General features: G+C 44.8%; 1 protein-coding gene across 1 annotated transcript in view; it reads left to right on the forward strand.

The window, feature by feature from the left end:
- The window catches only part of PLCD4 (phospholipase C delta 4), a 679750-nt gene that overhangs the window by 502593 nt on the left and 155691 nt on the right, over nt 1-21466 (forward strand). The window contains exon 11 of the mRNA XM_069616847.1: nt 15302-15458. Within this exon, the coding sequence (XP_069472948.1) occupies nt 15302-15458 (157 nt within the window). The remainder of the gene's footprint in view (nt 1-15301; nt 15459-21466) is intronic.

Raw genomic sequence — 21466 nt, forward strand, 5'->3', positions numbered from 1 at the left:
AAAATACTTATCTCCTCAGATGCACACTTCTCGACCAAAGCCTTAACGTGGATAGAGTCTTTCTTGTCTAACTATACAATAAGAGTGTTCTCTACTGCCCCAGCAGCCCCCTGCCCCCGAGCCCCAGTCACCTAAGAAGTGACTTAAGGCTCCTGTGTCTCACCAACACTTTACAATATCTTTACCAAGCCACTCTTTGACCTCCTTGATGACTGCCTGTCACCTACACCATTTATGCGGATGACACCCAAATCCTCCTTCCCATCACCGGCAACCACGACACTGACTCCAACACACTGAACAAAATATACCAAACCATTCAGGTTTGGATGGCACAACACGAGCTCTGCCTAAACAATGAGAAAACCAAACTGCTTATCATCAGAGCACATCTGTGGCTAAACAAACTCTCTGACGCCTACAAATCATTTACTATTGACGGAAACATTATCACTGTGGCCAAATAGGTAAAAACCCTAGGAGTATACTTAGACTCAACTCTCTCCCTAACGAGACAGGTAAACACAGTCGCATCAGCTGCAGCTTACATCGCTAAACTTATCAGCGCCTGCAGACCCTTCCTGACCACTGACAACTGCATCACATTCACCAAGGCCTTTACACTATCCAGTATTGACTATTGCAAGGCTCTAACGCTCACAACATAAAAGAATGACAAATTATTCAGAACAACGCCATAAGAGCCGCACTTAACATCCAAAAAAGAGACCACATCACCATAGCTAGACAAAATATCCACTGGATCCCGGTCCGTGAACGTATCATGTTCAAAGCACTATCCCTGACCCACAAATGCCTTTTGAACAGTGCCCGATCTACCTAGCCAGACACATCTCCAGCGTACACTCCAATAGACCCACACGGGCAGCGTATTTTCACCTTCTTGCCATCCCCAGTTACAGACGTCAGAGAGCCAGAGGTAGCAGTTTCCCTGTAGCAGCCAAACAACGGAACCACCTGCCTCTAGCGCTAAGATGAGAACCGTCCTTATGCTCCTTCCACAAAGAGCTCAAAACCGGTCTCTTTTCCCAAGAAATCTAGAGGAAGTGAAGTCACACAATTCCCTAAGCAGCTGGCAACTTCCCTCTTTACTAACTGGCAACCTTGCACCTTTAAATACCTCCTATGTTTGTAACTATTCTCGAATCACCACTCGTACGTTCTTTGTATGTCTGTAAACAACTGTAATCCTTTCTCTACATAAACCACCTCTGGTTTGCAACCAGTGTAACCAGCATGTGTACTTAAACCAGTGCCCAGATGCCTCCGGGTTCGGTGCACTTTACAAATGTCCAAAGAAATGAATAAATACCATGGGCGGGAATTCCGCCTATGGTAATTACTCTAATTTTGCCTATTTTTTGGCAGTAGGGAGGCGGATTCCCCTACAGCTTTTTGCTGGAAGAAAATCCTCCACCTCACTACCAAACCAGTAGTACAGCGATGCGGTAAAGGGATTGGTAGATTACTCCACTGGAGATTTGTCGCAGGAGAATTGGTTGCAATATGTGTGTGCATTTTGGCGCATATATCTTTGAGGGGGTGGGTTTAGGGATAATCATTAATGTAGTGGGTGAAGAGGGGGCTGCGGAGGATCTCGGTCTCTAGAATATCCATCGAAAATGGATTCATCTAATTCATATCCATCGAATTTTATTCATTGAAAATACTTTCCATCGAAATGCATTTTCATTGAACAAAATTTGATAGAATTTTTAAATTGAAAATTAGAGTTAGAGTTAGGGTTAGGGTTAGGGTTAGGGTTAGGGTTAGGGTTAGGGTTAGGGTTAGGGTTTGGGTTTGGGTTAGCGTTAGGGTTAGGGTTAGGGTTTGGGTTAGCATTAGGGTTAGGATTAGGGTTTGGGTTTGGGTTAGCGTTAGGGTTAGGGTTTGGGTTAGCATTAGGGTTAGGATTAGGGTTTGGGTTTGGGTTTGGGTTAGCGTTAGGGTTAGGGTTTGGGTTAGCATTAGGGTTAGGATTAGGGTTTGGGTTTGGGTTTGGGTTAGCGTTAGGGTTAGGGTTTGGGTTAGCATTAGGGTTAGGATTAGGGTTTGGGTTAGGGTTAGGGTTAGTGTTAGGGTTAGCATTAGGGTTAGGATTAGCGTTTGGGTTTGGGTTTGGGTTAGCGTTAGGGTTAGGGTTAGTATTAGGGTTAGGATTAGTGTTAGGGTTTGGGTTAGCGTTAGGGTTAGGGTTTGGGTTAGCATTAGGGTTAGGATTAGGGTTTGGGTTAGGGTTAGTGTTAGGGTTAGCATTAGGGTTAGGATTAGCGTTTGGGTTTGGGTTTGGGTTAGGGTTAGGGTTAGGGTTAGCATTAGGGTTAGGATTAGGCTTTGGGTTTGGGTTAGCGTTAGGGTTAGGGTTTGGGTTAGCATTAGGGTTAGGATTAGGGTTTGGGTTAGGGTTAGGGTTAGGGTTAGGGTTTGGGTTAGCATTGGGGTTAGGATTAGGGTTTGGGTTAGTGTTAGGGTTAGGGTTAGCATTAGGGTTAGGATTAGGGTTTGGGTTTGGGTTAGCTTTAGGGTTAGGGTTTGGGGTTTGGGTTAGGGTTAGTGTGGTGTCCATGGGGGTTGGGAAGGACCCCCCATTAAATAATAAACACCAAAATGTCCAGTGCCAAAAAACTTTGAAGATTTCAGCACTTGACAGCTCAATGTAATGTTTTAACGTAAGAAAATAAATGCATGGAAATGCTGTCTTTTGCATTTAAAAGTACATATCCATCGAAATGTGTCCATTCCTATATTCGATGGACAAGTGTTGATGTACTTTAAATGGTAAAGATAGCATTTCGATGCATTTATCTCCGTTGGATTTTTTTCCGATTGTTTTCCTTTTTAATGGTTCTTTTTCGATGAAAAGACCATAAACCGAGGCTCTCCCCCACGTATATATGCGGTAAAATGAACCTGATAAATCAATCGACCAATTCTCCAACAACCAAATAGATTTGATGAAATCAACCTAAACCTGCGGTAAATGCAGCCGTAACGGAATTACCGCCCCCTTACCGCTGTTTTTTACTGCACCGCCATACTCATAATGAGGCCTAATGTGCATTCAGGAGTAACATTTATTATAAAGGTAAAGGGAAGTGGGGGGAGGAGGGTAGTTGGGGTTAATATGTATGTGAAATATAGAGAATATAAGTAGCATTAGTGTTCGGTGTGGTATTTCAAAGATAGAGCACTTATTGTTTGTTCACTCGTGATATTCTGTAAAATGCCAATAGATGGCGCTCCAGGACCGACGAGAAACAATATGTTGTTCACAAATCAAAACAGACTGTCAAGAGAACGGAGAGAACTGGCGGTGACTGTATGCCGATATAAAGGTCTGGGAAAAAAAGCTTTACAAAGATAACTCGTTACCTTACTAGGATCGACCATATTTGTGCTTTTTTTAATTGCAAAGTTATTTGTCTGTTCTTGTAAAGCTATAAAACCGATTTGGGGGCAGAATCTTAGGAAGCAGTGGGTGTAATTGCATGAAACATGCTGGACCCAACCTTCCAGCCATAAAGGGTCCACTTCAGGTCCTGAAAGCATCCGAAAAAGACATTTCCACCGGTCCCTTCGCGGCCTAACTTAAACAGCTACGAGTGAGTACAGAGGTAGCGGGTCTCTGTTACACCTGCCCAACCCTGCCCACTTGAAACAGGACCTGTGGGGTGGTTTAACCCAAGATTTGCACTCATCTGGTCCTACTTTCTTTAGGTCTGGCTCAGCAGGGGTTAATTGCCGAGACCGGGTTGACGCCATTCAATTCTAGAACCTCTGGCAGTGCCCCAATGTGCACACTAGAGGGCAGTAATAGGATCCCAGGGCATGCCTTTGCCAAATTCCTGGGCTATTCCTTGTAAAATGAAAGAAGTGGGCATAGCGGGTGTGATGCCGTAAGGATTAGCTTTGGTGATTTGCTATCAACTTGTGCCTGTTGCCCCATGGGTATTCCTATGCAGTCCCTTTTTGGCGATTCTGACGGTATCAGGTAATAATGTCCCCATGCATAATGTCCCCATACATAATGTCCCCATGCATAATGTCCCCGTACATAATGTCCCCATGCATAATGTCCCCATACATAATGTCCCCGTACATAATGTCCCCATACATAATGTCCCCGTGCATAAGGTCCCCGTACATGATGTCCCCATACATAATGTCCCCATGCATAATGTCCCCGTACATAATGTCCCCATACATAGGGGTAGGTGAGAGGTGGTAATGGCTGGTTATCTACTGGCCCTGTCGATGGGGCTGCGTTCATAGTCCCAGGTTTAATGTTGGTCATAGTGCGTTGTAAATCCTATATCTATGTTCAGCTAATATTTCTTTCTGGTTGAGCATCTTCAAGTGCATCGTATTTCAAGAACCTACATTGTTGTGTGCAAAGAGGGGCCAATACCATCACTGACCGGTCCTGCAGCGTGTGCCTGTCTTGTGTGAAGTTGTGACCAACTAATATTTCTGTTTTGTGGTTCAAGATGGTATATCTATGGCCATTCATTCTTTCGCATACTCCCGGGAAGGTATGACCTACACACTTTCCTTGTGGACATTCTTGCATTGGATGATGTATACAACTTTGGACGGTTTGCAGTTGTATAGCCTTTGTCTTTGTATTGTTTGGTTTTGTGGGGTTATTACAACAGTTTGACACAGGTTTGTTATTATGTTTTATATCTCCTAACATTGTATGTGCATGTTCTCTGCCTTATATGTTCTTGAACTGGTAGACATGAACTTCTGGTGAGGGACAAGGCTAGATTTTTTTGCTTGCTTGCGTGCAATTAAAGGGGTTTCCTTCAACATACCCCTCAGCGTCTCATCCGCGTCGCATATTGATTGTACGCCGTTAACATTTCTAATCAGTTGTGTTAATGCTGACGATAAGTGATAACCAAGGATATTCATTACGCAGTTTTCCTGTTATCTTACTCGTGCACGTTATTGCTGAGTTTTTCCGATGCTCCATCAAATTCCCAGTCACGTTGTCTGGCTGAGGGACTCTTGCAAGACGTATGCACAGAGTAGAACAAGTTGATTGTCCCTTCTCTACTTTTTGGGGTTCAATTGTTCGTATTGGATAGCCTGGCTCTATATAATAGATCATTTTGTCTGACTCGCATGGAAACGTATGCAGGGCTGGTATTTGTCCCCGTCCGTCAGTTGTTTCTGGGAGGCTGCTCCTTCCAAAGGAAATACTGGTATCCAAGAAATGTTTATTCTTCTTGGAGCATTCCATAGTGAACTTAATGAATTGGTGGAAGTCGTCCAGGCATTTATGGGATTGTCTTGGGTAATCTTCAACTTCTGTCTAAATCAAGGACATGTCATTGGTATAGTGCATATGTATATTGGTGTTTTCTAGATTTCTTTTTGAGAAAATCGCTGCTCGAAGCCTTGAAAAGTTATGAATACGGATTATTAATGTTTGTGTCCATGGCCATTCCGTCCTTTTGTAGCAGATCTCTTCGATTGAAGAAAATATGGTTGCGATGAGTATGAGCCTCATGAGATATGGAATGACTCTGATTGGCGCTGCTGTCTTGCAGGTTGTGTTTTGCAGTAATCTCCAGCATGCAGCCAGGGCTCAAAACGATTTGCACTAGCCCTTCCCAAGTGATTGGCGAGTAAGACATCGGGCCTCATTACGAGTCCGGCGGTAACCGTGCCGGAAAAACTGGCAGGCTAGCGCCAGATCCGTATTACCATTCCGCCTTCGTGATTCCCGGAATCCCCGGGGCATTACGACCCCGGTGACCCGGGAATTCCAGAGGCGGAATTCTGTAAGTCCCCATTCCCATGGCGTCCAATATCTTTATGAGTAAAAGTGTTGTATCCCGTACAAAGCATTTTGTGTCCATTACCAGAATTTTCAGAATGCATTCAATGTATCCTGATACTAGCAGTTGTACCCATGATTCGCACAGTAATTCCTACTTAAAAAACAAAATTAGACAAAGGTATGTTTATACTTCATACTTTTTACCTTGTCAACACCATGTAACCTACCCACATGCCACATTTCAGGTTTGTAGCATGTTGGGAAGTATGCAGAATTTATTTTTATTTTTTGGGTATTCATGATGCCCCTATACAGCAAATGGTGTTTCAAGGCACCAAAAGACAAAAGAGGGAGGGCGGGGGACAGGGATGAAGAATCACAAAAATGGTCCTATTAGGCCTTGTGTCATTCGGATCGTGCAAGTGCAACAACTGCACGGAGCACATTCAAATCCCTCTGCATCATCCGCTAGGCTCTCTGGGGCCGGGGACCACAGTATCTACAACTTGCTCTCACTAAATATTCTCACTTCAGATCTTTACGTTCCTCCGGTACCAACTCTCTGTGTGTTAAGCGTTTCTCTAAACAGCGAGCTGGTGGCCAATCGCTTTCCTAAGCAGACTCCCTCCTATGGAACAACCTCCCCCTTCCTCTTTGTCTTGAACCGGATCTCCTCAAATTCCGGAAGCTCCCCAGGACCTTCCTTTTCACCTCCTCGTTCCCTTCCTCTCTCCTCTGATAAACCTCCTCTGCATTCCGATTTACCACGTGCGATAATTACCAATTCCAAAATGAGTTTTATGCATCTCAAAAATGGGAAATAAGTGAAGGGTCTGGATGACCCTTGATCATGCAGAACCTGCGGGGATGGTAATCGAGTTTGGCGGCTTGCATGACGCCCTTAGTAGACCCTTTTGTGCTTCAATGTTTGGACACATTACATATCACATACAGAAATGTGGGTGATTAATAGTGGCCCTGCAGAAAATGTCCTTTTCAACCATTGCTGGAACAGAAAACTGTGTTCCAATGGATGCAAGTATGTGTCTGTTTCTTATTCCAAATGCATTGCTCTGTAGAGAAGGGGGTCATCTAACGACTGAACTCCTTGCATACCTTTTTCCCGCAGCCAACGGAGATTAAAGTGAAAGATCCGCCCTTCTTTTTTCTCTATGTAGTAGATATGCCCAGCAGTGCAGAGTTCTTTTTCTTGGTTGCTCGTTTGATTGTGTGACCACCATCTGATTAAGAAGCCTCTAGGACTTTGAAAGCTAATGCATTCTACCATCTCAGCATACTATGTTCAGCTAGTCCAATAAATAGTATAACACGAGAATAAGGCAAGGTACAAAACATTGCAGAATCCTAGCTCTATTTGATACTCCTGCAAAGATCTTTCTGAATCCCTTGTTAATAGAACTGACCAGTTGGGCCAGGGACAATCAAATTGTAATAATAACGTATCTGACAGGCCGGGTCTCTCCACTTCTTTAAATATATAAACTCTGGCACAGATAATTGCTAGTTCTCTAGAAGTAAAAATATTACATCTGCACATCCCTTTTGTGGATTACACTGCTGCATTTGGCAGTCTAAACCATATCAAACCTTGGCATATTGCATTGGGGGTTGGCGATTCCACGGCACTATTAAAATTGATAGTGAATTTTGACCCAACACATCTAGAACAAGTTTCTGCACTAGTTTATACATGCATATAATTGATTTTATGAATTAAGAATGTATTTTAATGTGGAATTTTGATTGTTTGATCAATTTCTATTGTGTCTATAATGTTTTTATCCGCATAAACATATTTTGATTGATAAAAGTGATAGTTGCCGAGTATGACAATAGTAAAGCATGGTTAGAATTGATACTTATGCATCAATCCCACAGCATACTCCCACAAATGCAGGGTTAAAGCAGGCTGTGGCATGGGTCCACTATTATTTAACCTGCACAGAACAGATGTGTGTGTGTGTGTGGCCTTATCGCAAGCATGTACATTTACCTCCAAAAGTGGCCTCTAATTCTCTACGCTGTCTTGCTTAGATGGACAATTTGGTGATACTGAAGCCATTGGGCTGCAAAGAGCAATTAGGGCCTGGGTCAACTTTCTAAAAATAATATAATTCGAAATAAATGTCACCAAAAATAACCTGATGTGTTTCTTAAGCAAACGCTCCAGCAATGACCCCCATGGTATATGGAAAGATGATGTCGTAAGGTTGTACATAGCCATCTTTATAAACGTCGAGGAATCCCCAGGTTCGCCGAGGGTTAAAGACGCCTCGGCGACCTGGGGAAACAAAGGGACAGTAACTGCCTCTGGTGACCTCTCGCGCGAGGGGTCACCAGAGACTGACTCACTATGACTGACAGAAGTGGCAGCCAGTCACAGCGTCGCTGTGGCTGGCTGCCACTTCTGTCGGCTCGCCTGACTTCATGGCGGGCGCATCTCCCGTCGCGGCTGCGGCCGCGACGGGATAATGCATTCCGCCAATGTTGCGGTTGGACGGGGGCCCCGGCAGGGCCCCGGCTCAGTCCCATTTTTTGGAGACTGCCGGGGCCCGGCCCCGGCAGGCCCCGGCCCACTTTAAGCACTGGGCCTAGGGATGTCAAGCTGCAGTCTGAACAAGCACAGATGTGTTCAGTGCAGTCGGGGGAGGAGTCAGAAAGTAGGCCACCCTGGGGAATGGATCCCAAGATGCTTTGTAGGTGCCCAATGCTTGCCATGCTTCCAACAGTTGCGTGCATCTTTGCATCCCAACAGGCTTCCGGAGAACCTCACAAACACTCTATACTCCAGTCATATATATATATATATATATATCTACCTGGTGTCATGCACCTCCACCAGTCACACACTAACAAACATCACGCGGAGCTGTTCTGCAGCAAAGTCTTCTTCCTGTTCATGAACCATACCAAGGTTGTTGTGCCGATTAGTGCCTTAGGCAAACTGCAATGTCCAATCTCCTGAATGATCAGAAGCTTAATTCTTAAGGCGATGACCTTACTGTAGTTCTGCCTTTCTGATGGGACTGCCTATTATGTTAATGCTGTTGAATTTAGATAAAGATGCCTTCTCAGTTTCGGACAAGGAGAATTGAGTTACTGTGAGGCTTTGACTCACCGAGGGCACACAGCAACTGTTGTGAACTGGCATCAACCATCTCATCTTACAAATACTCCCCCAAAGATAGCGACATACGTTGGAAAGGCTAGTAGGCCGGGACCACCCTGGCCGGACAGGAGCAGGCGTGTGCCCTCATGTGTGTGGCATGGAGGTAATGAGGGCTGAGGCAACTACACAGTGGGGCACACGTGGGTCTAGGGAGAGACAAAAGAAGTAATCAGTAACTGGTGTTTCCTATGTCCTCCCAGCACCCAGGTGCTCTTGCTCCCTGCTGATTCCAGATTCATCCAGTTTGGACGGACCAGTGAGCCGCCTTACTGGAAAGGGATGCACTGAAGACACCAGGCGGGTACTTGAGTACCAGGAAATGGGCTCGGCTCAAGGCAGCAGCAGGAACGGCTCATGAAAACCAAGCACTGGCAGGTGATGTTCTCCATGGGATCACAGCAGGCCAACGGGATACACATGGCAAACAGCAATAAAAGGCAAAGGGGGGGAAGCAATATGCATACTTTTGTAGACAGCTGCACACACAGGTAGACTGCATCCGGTAATTAGCATGGCACATGGAAACATACTCAGAGTTGCAGCGCCTCCAGGGATGCCAGGACCTGTTTGACAATTAATCTGTGCCAGAACCTGATCTGATTCCTGACAGTCCCCAAAGAGATGCCCACTATATTCACAATTCCCATCTGAAGGAGCAACCTTCTGCCATGGCCTTACTGAGATCTAGTTCCTAATCTTGAGCTACCTATCTAGGCGTATATAACCATAAACATATAAATACAGAGTACAATTCTGGCACACAGGGACAAAAGCCATAGAGATATACACACAGTGCTTGGATGTTATGTAGAGTGTAAACATACACCAACAGTCTGAAACCATCAGATACAAGAATGCATACCCCCTCAAGCTATCATAGCCAACCTGCAAGTCATACAGCACAATGAAGGGAAACGTGCGTTCAAATCATATACATTTAGTCAAGATACCAGGCACTAGTCCAAGAGCTGACTTTTAAATTGGAGAGACTTTCACATATGTTTTATGGCCATTGATCAGAAAAAAGCCAACGATGCAGTGGACACGAAAGTATGATTCTGTTCTAGCTAAAAAAGCCCTCTTCAGATTGCTTGTGGAAGGGAACAAGGACTTATATCCCTTATCTGCCGTTCAATGCAGACTGGCCTCCCCTGTGCCCTAAAGAAGCAATCTACAAGCCAAGGCGTGCTGGAGCCTGGAGCCTGACCACCCTTTGCCGTAAAAGAGTGTGGACATTCAGGTAGGACAAAGGTTGGAGAAGTACATCCGCTGACCTCATTATCAGCCAGAAAAAGGATGCATGTGGTTTGCACTTGTCCCCCAAAGAATTTACTCAGTCAGAGATAAACTGAGAGTCGGATGAGTATGGATTCTGTCCTTGCTTGTTCCCCAAAGTCATTATGCGGCCAGCTATACACTAAGGGTTGTAATGGCACAGAGACTAGATTTGCTAGTCCCCCGAAGGTGTTATTCATTTACAGATAAGACAAAAGATGAAGTAGCATGTAGCTTGTCCTGCCAATGTGCTCTGGAGAGGTTATCCATCCAGGCATGTCACGGCTCGGAGGGGTTTGTATCATAACGTTCCATTCATGTCCTCTGGAGAGGTTGTCCATTCCGGCATTGGGCAACTTTTGCCATTTAGCCTGGCCTTCCTTTCCCCTAAAGGGTTTTGTTACGCTCACCTGGTATCCACAGGGATACCACCCAACCCTGGTTGGATGATTTGCACTCTCGAACCCTCTCCCGGTCCCTTGGTAAGGCCTCTGGTTAAAGATGGGTCTGCAATATAGGAGAGCTGGATTCAATACCAGATTGTCTTTATGTTTTCCCACCTCTCTTGGCCTCAACTCCTTCCTCCCCCTTGGCCTTCTCTTCACCTTAATATTGTAAAAATTGGATTCTCCGTCCTGCTCCTTGTGGCAGGAGCGCATAGATGTGGGGGGCGAGCAGCGACCAAGTTACTTCACTTGTGAAAGCCCCCTGTGGGAATCCAGGCCTGCTGCGACTCCGTAGGTTTGCTGCTTTGCAATCTTTATATGTAGTTCCTATGTTCCTCTTAGTTCGAATAATAATGTCTTGCTTCTTTCCTTTTAGGTATGGAAAGGTATTTTGGTGTTGTCATGCAGTTTGAAGAAGAGCATGGGCCGTTAGGCGAAAGCGCGGTGTGCGCGATGATGTCTGGTGAGTAATGCGCGATGCGCTGCGCTGTTTCGCCTTTTATTTTGCTAAACTGTGTCTTTTCTCTCCTTGCAGGTTGCGATGTTCCTCGCTGAGCGCTGTAATGTTCCAGCAATGATACTGACCAGGAGATGGCTACCCAGGTAAGAATTGTGTGGCTTTCTTCATTTCAGGAGGAAACGTGAGTAAACGCTTACTAATGCTGTCTTTCTTTCTCCTCTTTCCAGGTTATGGTATTCCAGAATGCATGCCGGATGATTGAGTTCGTACCTTCAGGTGAGTGGAACTGAAGTCAGCGATGGATTGAAGACAGGATACTATTCCAGGTAAGTTTCGTAGTGTTCTTTCTCTCTCTGCAGGTCCTTGGTTTCAGGTAAACTGGCATCAAAGAACTGGACACGGTGAGCATTACGCTGCCCACAGCCGAATAACGCTAAGCATGTGCTGCTGTTTGGGTGTGGTTTAAATAGTCTCAGGTAAAGTAGTCCAGGTAAAATAGTCCCAGGCCTGCCTCACCCAAAGTAGTCCAGGTAAAGTAGTCACCCACCCAAAAGACTAGACCGCATAGCTCAGTTCCTTGTAACTGAGCTATATGTGTGCCTCCATGTTGGCTGAACCCCCCCCCCCAAGTCAAATAGTCTCAAGTAAATAGGCCCATTCTAATGTTGGACTTCATGATGGTTATGTGCCTGGCGCCAAAAGTGCCAGGACTGACTCCAAGAGAGTCTTGGATGAGGTTTTAAGGCCTTTGACCTGGCCCTAACTGTAAGGCTGACTTGCCAGTGAGGGCCAGGGGCAAGGGTCATGACACAACAACGCACATCCACCTAATGGATTCTGCCATTATAAGTCAATTAGAGTAAATGACCCACACCTGAGGTCACTTAACACTCCAAATGGATATAAAAACCCTTGCCACACAACACAAGGAGGAACAGGATGGAGAGAAGGAAGCTGGAGACACCAGAGCCTAGAGCCGTGTCAAGCACGAGAGAGAGATGCTGAGACCAAGGCCAGCCAAGAGAGGGTCTGGAAGTCCTGCCGAACTGTGGTACACCGGAGGACCCCAGCCGCCATGGGAAACCAGGAGAGCAAGCAGTGCTCTCTGTTGCTGCCACGAAGGAGGCGAAGCTCATGGAAGCCAGAGAGCCAAACGAGGAGTGAAAGAAACAAAAGGGAGTTGCCGTGTGCAACCAGTGAGTGGAAACAAGAGAAACACTCCTACTTGGGTGCCCCAGGAACTTGAAACAAGTACTTTTGAATACTGAATGAACTGAAAGACATTATAAGCACTTTTAAATGCCGCCCAGATCAAAAGCAAGTTTTGAACATTTTTGAATAGAGTAAGAGAAAGGTGGTGCATGGAGCAGATATGACGGAATGTATTGTTTGAGACACAAGTATTGGCAAAGCCAAGAGAATACCAAGAAAGGTATGAGATGAGAAACCAACTATTGGTAAAAGCTAAAAGAGTTTTAGGAACTGCAGGTTAGGAGGGCACCTCTATTGTCAAGAGCCAGAAGAATACAGAAGGTGTAACCAAGTGCATGGTGGCCAAGAAAGCCACGGAACAGTGTTAGAAGAGTGTGGCACTGATGAAAAAACCAAGCTTCACAGTTAAAGGAAAACAAGCCAAATGTTGATGGAAAGCAGTCAATAAAGGGTATTGGTTGTGTGATCTGTAATGGGTGGACCATGTGGTACGATAACCCCCTTTACGACCCCCTTTATGAAAAAGCCAATTAAAGTATCCATAAAGAAGCTTATGTTCTGCAGCAGCCACTTATGTGATTTTGAAGTTATGAAACCAAACTACATATGTTTACTAGTGAAAGGTACTGATGACATGAGAGCTGGGCAGTGTCCCAAGGAATTGTGTTGTTTTGAACTGATGTCAAAAGAGTTGGAAAGGGTCTCAAGGAATTGTGTTGTTTTGAAAAGCTGGAAGATGTTGATCTCTTGGGGGAAGGAAACCCCTTTTGTTGTTTTGTTGAAAGCTGGAAGATTTGAACTATTGGGGAAGGGAACCCTGATACCTTGTGAACTGTGCTGAACTTGGAGAGGGGAAGCTTATTACAAGCCAAGAGCTGGAAGAAGCTCAGGACTTTATTTTGAACACTATTCTTTTTGCTGCAGACATCCCCACACATTGTATGCAGGTAGTTGTGAGGGCAAGTATAGGTTTTGGGCATAGACAGACATTTGATTTGGACTTCCTGTCACAGACTCTCCTTAGTTTTCTTTAGGTAGGGAAATCCCACCGTAGCATAGGGCAAGTTAGGCCTTACTCCATCCTGCCTTTTAAGTTAATACAAATATTGAGAACCAATCTTGAACCTGTTGTCTGTGTCTACATCATGATGCCTCCACAGTACCCTGACCGTACTTGTCCTTTAATAAGGTTATCCATTCCATGTCAAATATTGGTGGGCCATGCAGCCTGGCATTTCTTTCTTTTCCCACAGATTTGAACTCTTCATAGCGGCTGTGCTGCCTGCACATTAATGGCATGGTAACCAGCCTCACGTTTAGCCCTAAGGGTATTTCCCCACAGTGAGGCTAGTAATGAAGTAGGACCAGAGTCGGAAGGGCACTGTATTGGCGTTAACTTCCTTCCCATATATGAAAGGGATGCCTCACAAGACAACTCAATATGAAGTAGACATGATAACATAACTGTCTCTCACATATCTGGAAGTAATCCTTCCTAAGGATCAAGCAGCCACACACACTGGTCCCCAGAATCAAGGGGTCACACAGACGGGACCCTTCTCACCAACCTCTCAGTTAACCGTACATTAATTCCTGATAGATAGGCCAATGGCTGGATGCCATTGGAGACTTTATTTCACTTTCCTCTATCAAGGGTATCATTCCTGAGAAAGCCCCAGTATTGATTGTCTCAGAGTCAAACCTCCACCATCTACTCCAAGAGTTGATGAATCTAGAAATATGTACAGGGTATAATGACAACAGAGGCTGAATACTCCTCTCGTATCTAAAACTGGTCCTCCTGACACCAATAATTACTTACGCATGGAGTATAACCTGGCTCCAAACTTCCAGCTATATTGGCTATGTATACCTTTATTCACAAGGTGTTACATGATTGCTTATTTGGACTGAAAGAAACATAGGTGATATCCTGTGACATCAACTATTGAAACTATTGACTAAACCCTGTGCCCTGAAGAAGCACTATGTTTTTGGTCTGAAACAGATGTCGGTGAATTCATTTCTTGAAGAAACAACTCTGTCTAGAAAAAGCTGAGAGGTTATCTTTTTTTGCAGAGACCCTACCAGTGCTAGGGAAATCTTTTCTGTCCACAGGTTAGACACAAACTGGGTAGAACAACACAGAAACACTTGTTACTTTTAATGGGATTTGATTATGTTGCCTTCGATTGATCTCTCTTGAAATATCCGATATTTAATGTTGAACAGTTACAATCTAGGGTCATAGGTATAACACAGAAAATGGAGAATTGATGGTTTAGAGTTAATTAAGAGGTAAAGGCAGTGGGAGATGCAAGATCACCATGAGGTCCCCTCTGCAGCTTTAGGGCTTGTTATTTTCCCTTATTCCAATTCCATATACAGCACCTTACAGTGACTTCTCAGTGATTCAATATCCTCAAAGAGGCTTAAGGTGTAATTATCATTTTAAAGAGTTGACATATTCTACAAGCAAAGAGAGGCAATTGTTGTCTCAGTCGGATGTGTGTCCATCCACAGGAGAAGGCCGCTGTGATTCTATACTATTTGTGATTTGTCATACTATAGACGTGGGCTGCAGACGACATCTCCCCAGAAGGATGAGGCATTCTGCTGGTGAGGGCTGTAGGGGTTGAGATGTCCATGTTTTGTGCTATTCTCTTCCACTGGTTATCTTGCCTAATGAACCCCCTCTTCCGCTCCCAGAGTGGCATGAGGCCTCCACTGGAACGTTGACATGCCCCCTTTAGTTGAGCTCAGAGAGACTAGCCCTGTGGCATGACCATGCATCAAGCACTGCCATGGAGTCACACGGCTACAACTCTGGGTACCACTGACTCCTCTGGGGAACCATCTTCCATGTATATGCATCCTAACCTACATTTCCATCCCCTTTGTTTCAGAAATCCAAGGTGCATATTTCTCAGGCACTCTCAGACTGTGTCATTTACTGCAAGACGGTTTCCTTCGTCAGTTTCAAGAACTCTGCCACCAATGGGAGACCCTACGAGATGTCCTCGTTCCCAGAAAGCAAGGCCCGGAAGCTGGCGAAAGAGGCTGGTAAGAGGTGATGAACCCATAGTTGGTAAAGTTTGGGCGAAGTGCATGTGAGTATGAAATGGGGAGCAGAGATCTAAATCACCAAGGTCGCACAATTGCAGGTTAAAGGGCTTTGGATCAAAGGATGAGATACTTACAGTACATAATCTGGTTGGGGGATTCTTTAACATGTAAGGTATCTTGGAGGCTGATGAGGCCTGATGTGCCATTTATTTATATGCAGTGATTTAGATAAGCTAGCGGTGGGACTAATAGTCTCTTTTTATTCGTGCAAGCCGCAATACTGTCCATATGGTTGCTCAGGATTGCGACTAAAGTAAAATGAATTGATCCATGAAGGCTGGCCCTGGAATGATCCTTCATTAGTCTACAGGACCAATGACGCGCACTGGAAGTCAGATCCCATTGAGGTCTGTAGGATTACTGCAGCAGGTCAGGAGAAACTATCCCTTAACATCTATGAAGCTAGTAATGCATGCCAAGAACGGTAATCAATTAAACTATATTGTTTAATTTAGGTTGGCTATGGCCTAGAATCCATTAGTGCCTGTGGAATCATTTGGTCTAGCCAGGAGTGCAACCCCACCCTGTTAACAATCTCAGCATTCTAAGGAACTTTGGTGCAGAGTGAATACTCACGCTGATCCTCAGTGATATCAGATCCTGCACAGGAGTCCTCCAGGGTTCTGATCAACATTCTGATTCCTGTGAAATAGATACATTTGCCCAGACTGTGCCCAGTTTTCCTGAGCTCGCTGGAGCTTGCCGGAATCCATTTCTATCAATGGGGCAATGATACATGCTATTCTTGCAATGGTGGCCGCCGTTACGGATCTTTGTTGTGTGCACATAGGAATATCTACGCACAAGTGATGAGTGCGGAAACCTGGGTGGATCCCGGCTTTCCTCGCCCTTGCCTGCATGCATGCAGACATTCAGTGATCTATCCCTGCCATGTGCTGGGATGAATCAGAATCACAGGAAAGAGCCGGGCTGCGCACATGAACTAGTGTACGACTCTTTCCTGCAATTTCACTTTCCCCATTAGAAAAAGGGACTTAGAATTTAGCACCATCTAAGAAGGCCAAGAATGCCAGTTTCTAACCTTTTATAGGTGTGACAAGGCCAGTACTCTGGCCTTGGCAAAGGGGACTGGAACCCCTTTCATCCGGGGGTGGAAGGCCTACCAGGGAAAAAATAAAAGAAAGCCTGTCCCCACCCCAGAGAAGGAGGGTGGTAGTTGAGAGCCCCCAATCCTGTCCCCCTTATGCCAGTTTGATTATTAGCAGTATACCTTTGTCTCCCGTAATACAATATCTCTTAAACAATTTTTTCGCCAGTGTCTTTGTGTTTTTTCTAATGATGAAACACCAGACCGCAGAAACAGCGAGAAGCATCAGAGAGAGAGTGGTCATCAAGCACTGCCTGCCAGCTGCAGAAAGAGATCCAGACACCGGGATCTGACTACCAGCAAGCAACCCTCCAGTGGCCATTACTCCACCACAGGCAGAGAAGAACCAACAGAGAGGTTGCCTTGGCAGCACCAACACTATGTGGCAGACAGAGAAGCCATGCTGTGCCACAAAGCAATAGTGGCAAACACTTGCAGCTGCTACCAGTACCCTAGAGCACTAGGGACTAAAACGAGGGACACACAGCCTCACACTAATCCGACTTACTTTAGGCGTGCCAGGAACAAGGCCCCCTAACACAAGCGGGACATTAAACTTTGCTGGGGCCACCATTGCCATTAACCCACTACTTGTAAATCTTACTATTTTCAACACTTCCCGGGTGGGGAAGACAGGGCCAATGATCTACTGGAGGGAGGAGGAGTATAAAAAGGACAGCAGGAAACAGGATGTTGTGGATTATTCAGGTGAAGTCAGAGGAGGAGAAGATCGTAGACGAAGAGACCAGCAGGAGGGAGGAATGAGTGTAGAGGACATTTCTGTAAAGGGTGAGGTATTGGCTAGTGAGTGAGTGAAAATTGTACTGTGTGAAAGTGTGGTAAGTGCGGTTAGGAGACGGATAGTAGGAGTGATTGTGAAGTGATTGTGTGAGTAAAAGTAGCATGTCTGACTAAGAGGTGGGTGGAATTATAGTAGTGTGGAAGAGGCAGTAGTAGTGTGGAGGATTTAGTAGCCAGGAGGAAGGAGGAGTAACATCAAAGGGTGTATGCAAGACCTAGAAAGTACGAGAGAGACTGTAGGGACAGAAGAGAAGAGGGTAAAGGGAGGTGGACTTGGAGAGGGGGTGTAGCAAGAGGTAAGGAAGGAGGGGAAAAGTGAGCGTGATAGGAGAAATACTATAGCTAGCTGGAAGGCACAATTCCATAACCCTGTCGAGCACTAACAACTTGGTAGCGTAGGGAAAGCTAGGAAGTACCTGGGGGAGTTTAGTGAGACAAGTACAAGGGCCTTTGGGTTGACATCATAGCTAATTTAGCTTATTAGTGTACCGACGGCATACCAATCGCTATCTACTAACGGGAGACTAAGAGCGCCTGGGTTACGAAGGAGGTGCTTACAGTCGAGAGAGAGTAGGATGGTCATAGGGTCAAGTGAACGTTCAATAAAACCCCTTGAACTGTCCTTGAGCAGTGAAGTGTTTTGTGAGCCATCTGTGACACGTGGTGTCATCGTGGGATCCTACAGGCCTGATACCAAAGTCACCCACTGCCATCCAGCATGTTGAATAGTAAGGTTGTCAAATACAGCTTGAACCCCTATAAGAGTAATCCCGGGAGCAGCAGGGTGTGACTTGTATCGGGACGGAGAAGTAACCATCCTGCCCAGCCATGGTTCGGACCAGATTACGGATAGAGATACTGGTGGTAACCTATGGGAGTGTGGATCCGAAATCTGGGTTTCCTGGAGGAAGGAGCAGGAGTTATTGACAGAGTCTATAGAGGAGAATGGAAAGTAATTGTGTTAAAACCCAGGAACACCTCACATGTCGTAAAGCGGGGCTAGCCAATAGCACAACTGATATGTGAAAATGTCCTGATTCCAGAAATTGAAGCAGTGGAAACCATTGAACCCACTGAGTGTACCTAGGCAGGGTTTGGTGCAATTACCGGAGCACAGGAAGAAATGGTTCAGAATCAAGGCTTCCCAGGACCTGCAGCCATCAAGTTTGCAGAAGCCCAAAGGATGAATCTGCTTCTTGAATAGGCTCGTAAGAATATAGTGTCAGTGGCAGAGTGCTGCAGCCTGAAACCTCGGTATTTCATAGAAAAAGTCAATGTCAATCCCCGGGGAGATGGTGTCAAACACCATCAGCTACTGGTACCAAAGAATTTCTGGAATGCTGTATTGAAACTAGCCCACATCAATTTTACTGCAGGTCCTCTGGGCTAAAAGAAACCCCAAAATGTTACTCACATGATTCGACTGGCCAAGTATTTATGCTGCAACCAAGCAGTTCTGTGCCTGCTGCCCTATCAGCCAGAAGATCTGCCCAGATGATGGTCCGAGAGAACCCTACAGCCTCTTCCCATCATAGAGGTGCCCTTTTTCTGAATCGGCATGGACATAGTCTCCCTCATGGAACCATCCAAATGAGAAATAAGTACATACTGGTAATCATCGACTATGTGACGCGATACGCTAAAGCATTCCCAGTGAGAACACCACCAAGTCCATCCTAAATGTCCTCATACCCTTCTTTACAAGAGTAGGGTTTGTGGATTGGGGTTTGCTAGAACCATTGTAAGTACCCATTTGTAAGAAGGTGATGCCTGAACAGGTGTGACGTTGGACAGTACACAATTATTTTCCAGGCCCATTACACATGAAGCCATACTTTTAGGATTAGAAATTCAAGGAGTCCATTGCGAGGAGATGGTGTTTTAGCTGATGCTCCTCAGTTCCGAATCATGGAAATGCCTTGGTGTACCTTTCACAATCCTAGTATTGATTGGGGTAGGAGGATTGTAGAGCTTAGGACTGAGATGTGTCAGAGGTTATGTTTGGAGAAGCGGCAAAGAGAACGAGGAAGCAAGGTTGCAGCATGTTTGGTAGAAGCGTTAGGCAGTGGACCTTTTTTTGGAGCGGAAGCAGGGTTTTTAATGGAGTGTTACCAATATTCCATGAATGTGTTTGATGGTTCAGCAGCAGAACAATTGCCCACCAACCCCCATCGTCCTTATGACTGTGAGAACGAACTTTAGGTGGGAGCGCCAGTAACCTGTAGCAGAATGTATGCCCTGACGGAAAAGGAGAATGAACACCTGAAGAAATATTTACAAGAGAATCTGGCTACAGGTTTTATTAGACATTCTCAGTATCCAGCTGCATCTCCATTATTTTGTGTTACCGAAAAAGGGCAGTATCATGTGCACCTGTATTGATTATAGAGCCCTCAATAATATCACAATTAACAATCAATACTCTCTACCCTTGATTCAATTATTGCTCAATCAGATTCAAGGGGCTACTATACTCACTAAGCTCGACCTGCAAGGGGCTTATCTTGTAAGTGTTAGAGAAGGCGATATATGGAAGAACGCATCCAGGACCAAATTTAGGTTGTCTCAATACCAAGTAATGACATTTGGGCTCTGCAATGCTCCAGCAACTTTTCAGTCCTTCGTTAATTAAATATTTAGAGAATTCCATGTCTTTGTGATTGTTTATATTGATGACATTTTGATTTTTTTGCATAGAATTGATCAGCACCAAGGGCATGTTTGGCAAATTTTACTATGCCTTTATGAGAGCTATCATTTGCAAAACTAGAAAAGAGATAATTTCATACAGCAGAGGTAGAAGTTCTGGTGTTTGTAATTTCACCAAAAGGACACTACCGGTTATGGAATGGACAATCCCAAAAGCAGAGAAGGATATAGAGTTTCTAGAGTATCTAGGTTTCTCGAATTTTTATCATGGATTCATTAGACATTTTTCACAGATAAGCACGCCTATTACCAAACTGTAAAAGAAGGGAGATAAGTTTGAATGGAGTCTTGGAACTGTCGGGGCCTTTCAGCATTTAAAGGAATGTTTTACCACTGGGCCAATTCCTTTAGACCTGGATCCAGCACAACTGTTTTTCATTGAAGCTGATGCTCCCTTTATAGCCATGGGAGATGTCTTATGACAGTGGTACCGATCGACTGGCCAGTTGCACCCAGTGCCATTTTATTTTCAGAAAATGTACTCCCACTGATGTAAATTATACAATTTCAGACTGGGAATTGTTGGCTATAAAAGCGGCCTTTGAGGAATGAGACACCATTTATTGGAAGCGAGACACACTGATATAGTAGTAACTGATCGTCAGAACTTATTATTTTTCAAATCTGCAAATGCTGTAACCCATAGACAACTTTTCTGGTCATTATTCCTTTCGGACACCAGGTAACCAGAATGGGAAGGCTGACACCCTATCCAGATGTCTCCCTGGAAGGACAAAATATTTGTTATTGGAAGAAATCTAGGGGATTTAAATCTTCAACAAGAAATCTAGCAAACGATATCTCCAGAAGCGATGCAGAGTTGGGCATATCAAGACCCCACTAGAAAGGTGCAAGAAGGGTTACCGTATGTCGATAACATTGTTTTTACCTACAGAAGATCTACGATTAAGAGTGTTGAAGGAATGTCACAAATCACCTTGAGCGGGACATTCAGGTTACCACAAGAAAGTAGAATTAGTTAGAAGTTTCTGGTGGGACGACATTAGAATAGATGTGTTGAATTTTGTAAAGACATGCAAGACTTGCGTGAGTAAAATCAGAAAATCAAAAACCAGCAGGTTTGTTAAGACTTTATTCCCATGGCACACTGCATCTATGCATCTATGGAGTTCATAGTAGATCTTCAAAAAGATAAAGGTTGTTATGACATACTAGTGGTAGTGGATATGTTAAGCAGGGATGGGTATTTTATGCCAATTCAATAAAAGGTTACTGCCACGAGTTTAGTCCAAATGTTCTTTCAAAATGTTCTTTCAAAATGCTGTGCCGTTGCACAGATTGCCTTAGCAAATTCTATCCAATAGGG

This window comes from Ambystoma mexicanum, chromosome 9, assembly GCF_040938575.1.
Source record: "Ambystoma mexicanum isolate Mex_15411 chromosome 9, UKY_AmexF1_1, whole genome shotgun sequence".
Taxonomy (NCBI): domain Eukaryota; kingdom Metazoa; phylum Chordata; class Amphibia; order Caudata; family Ambystomatidae; genus Ambystoma; species Ambystoma mexicanum.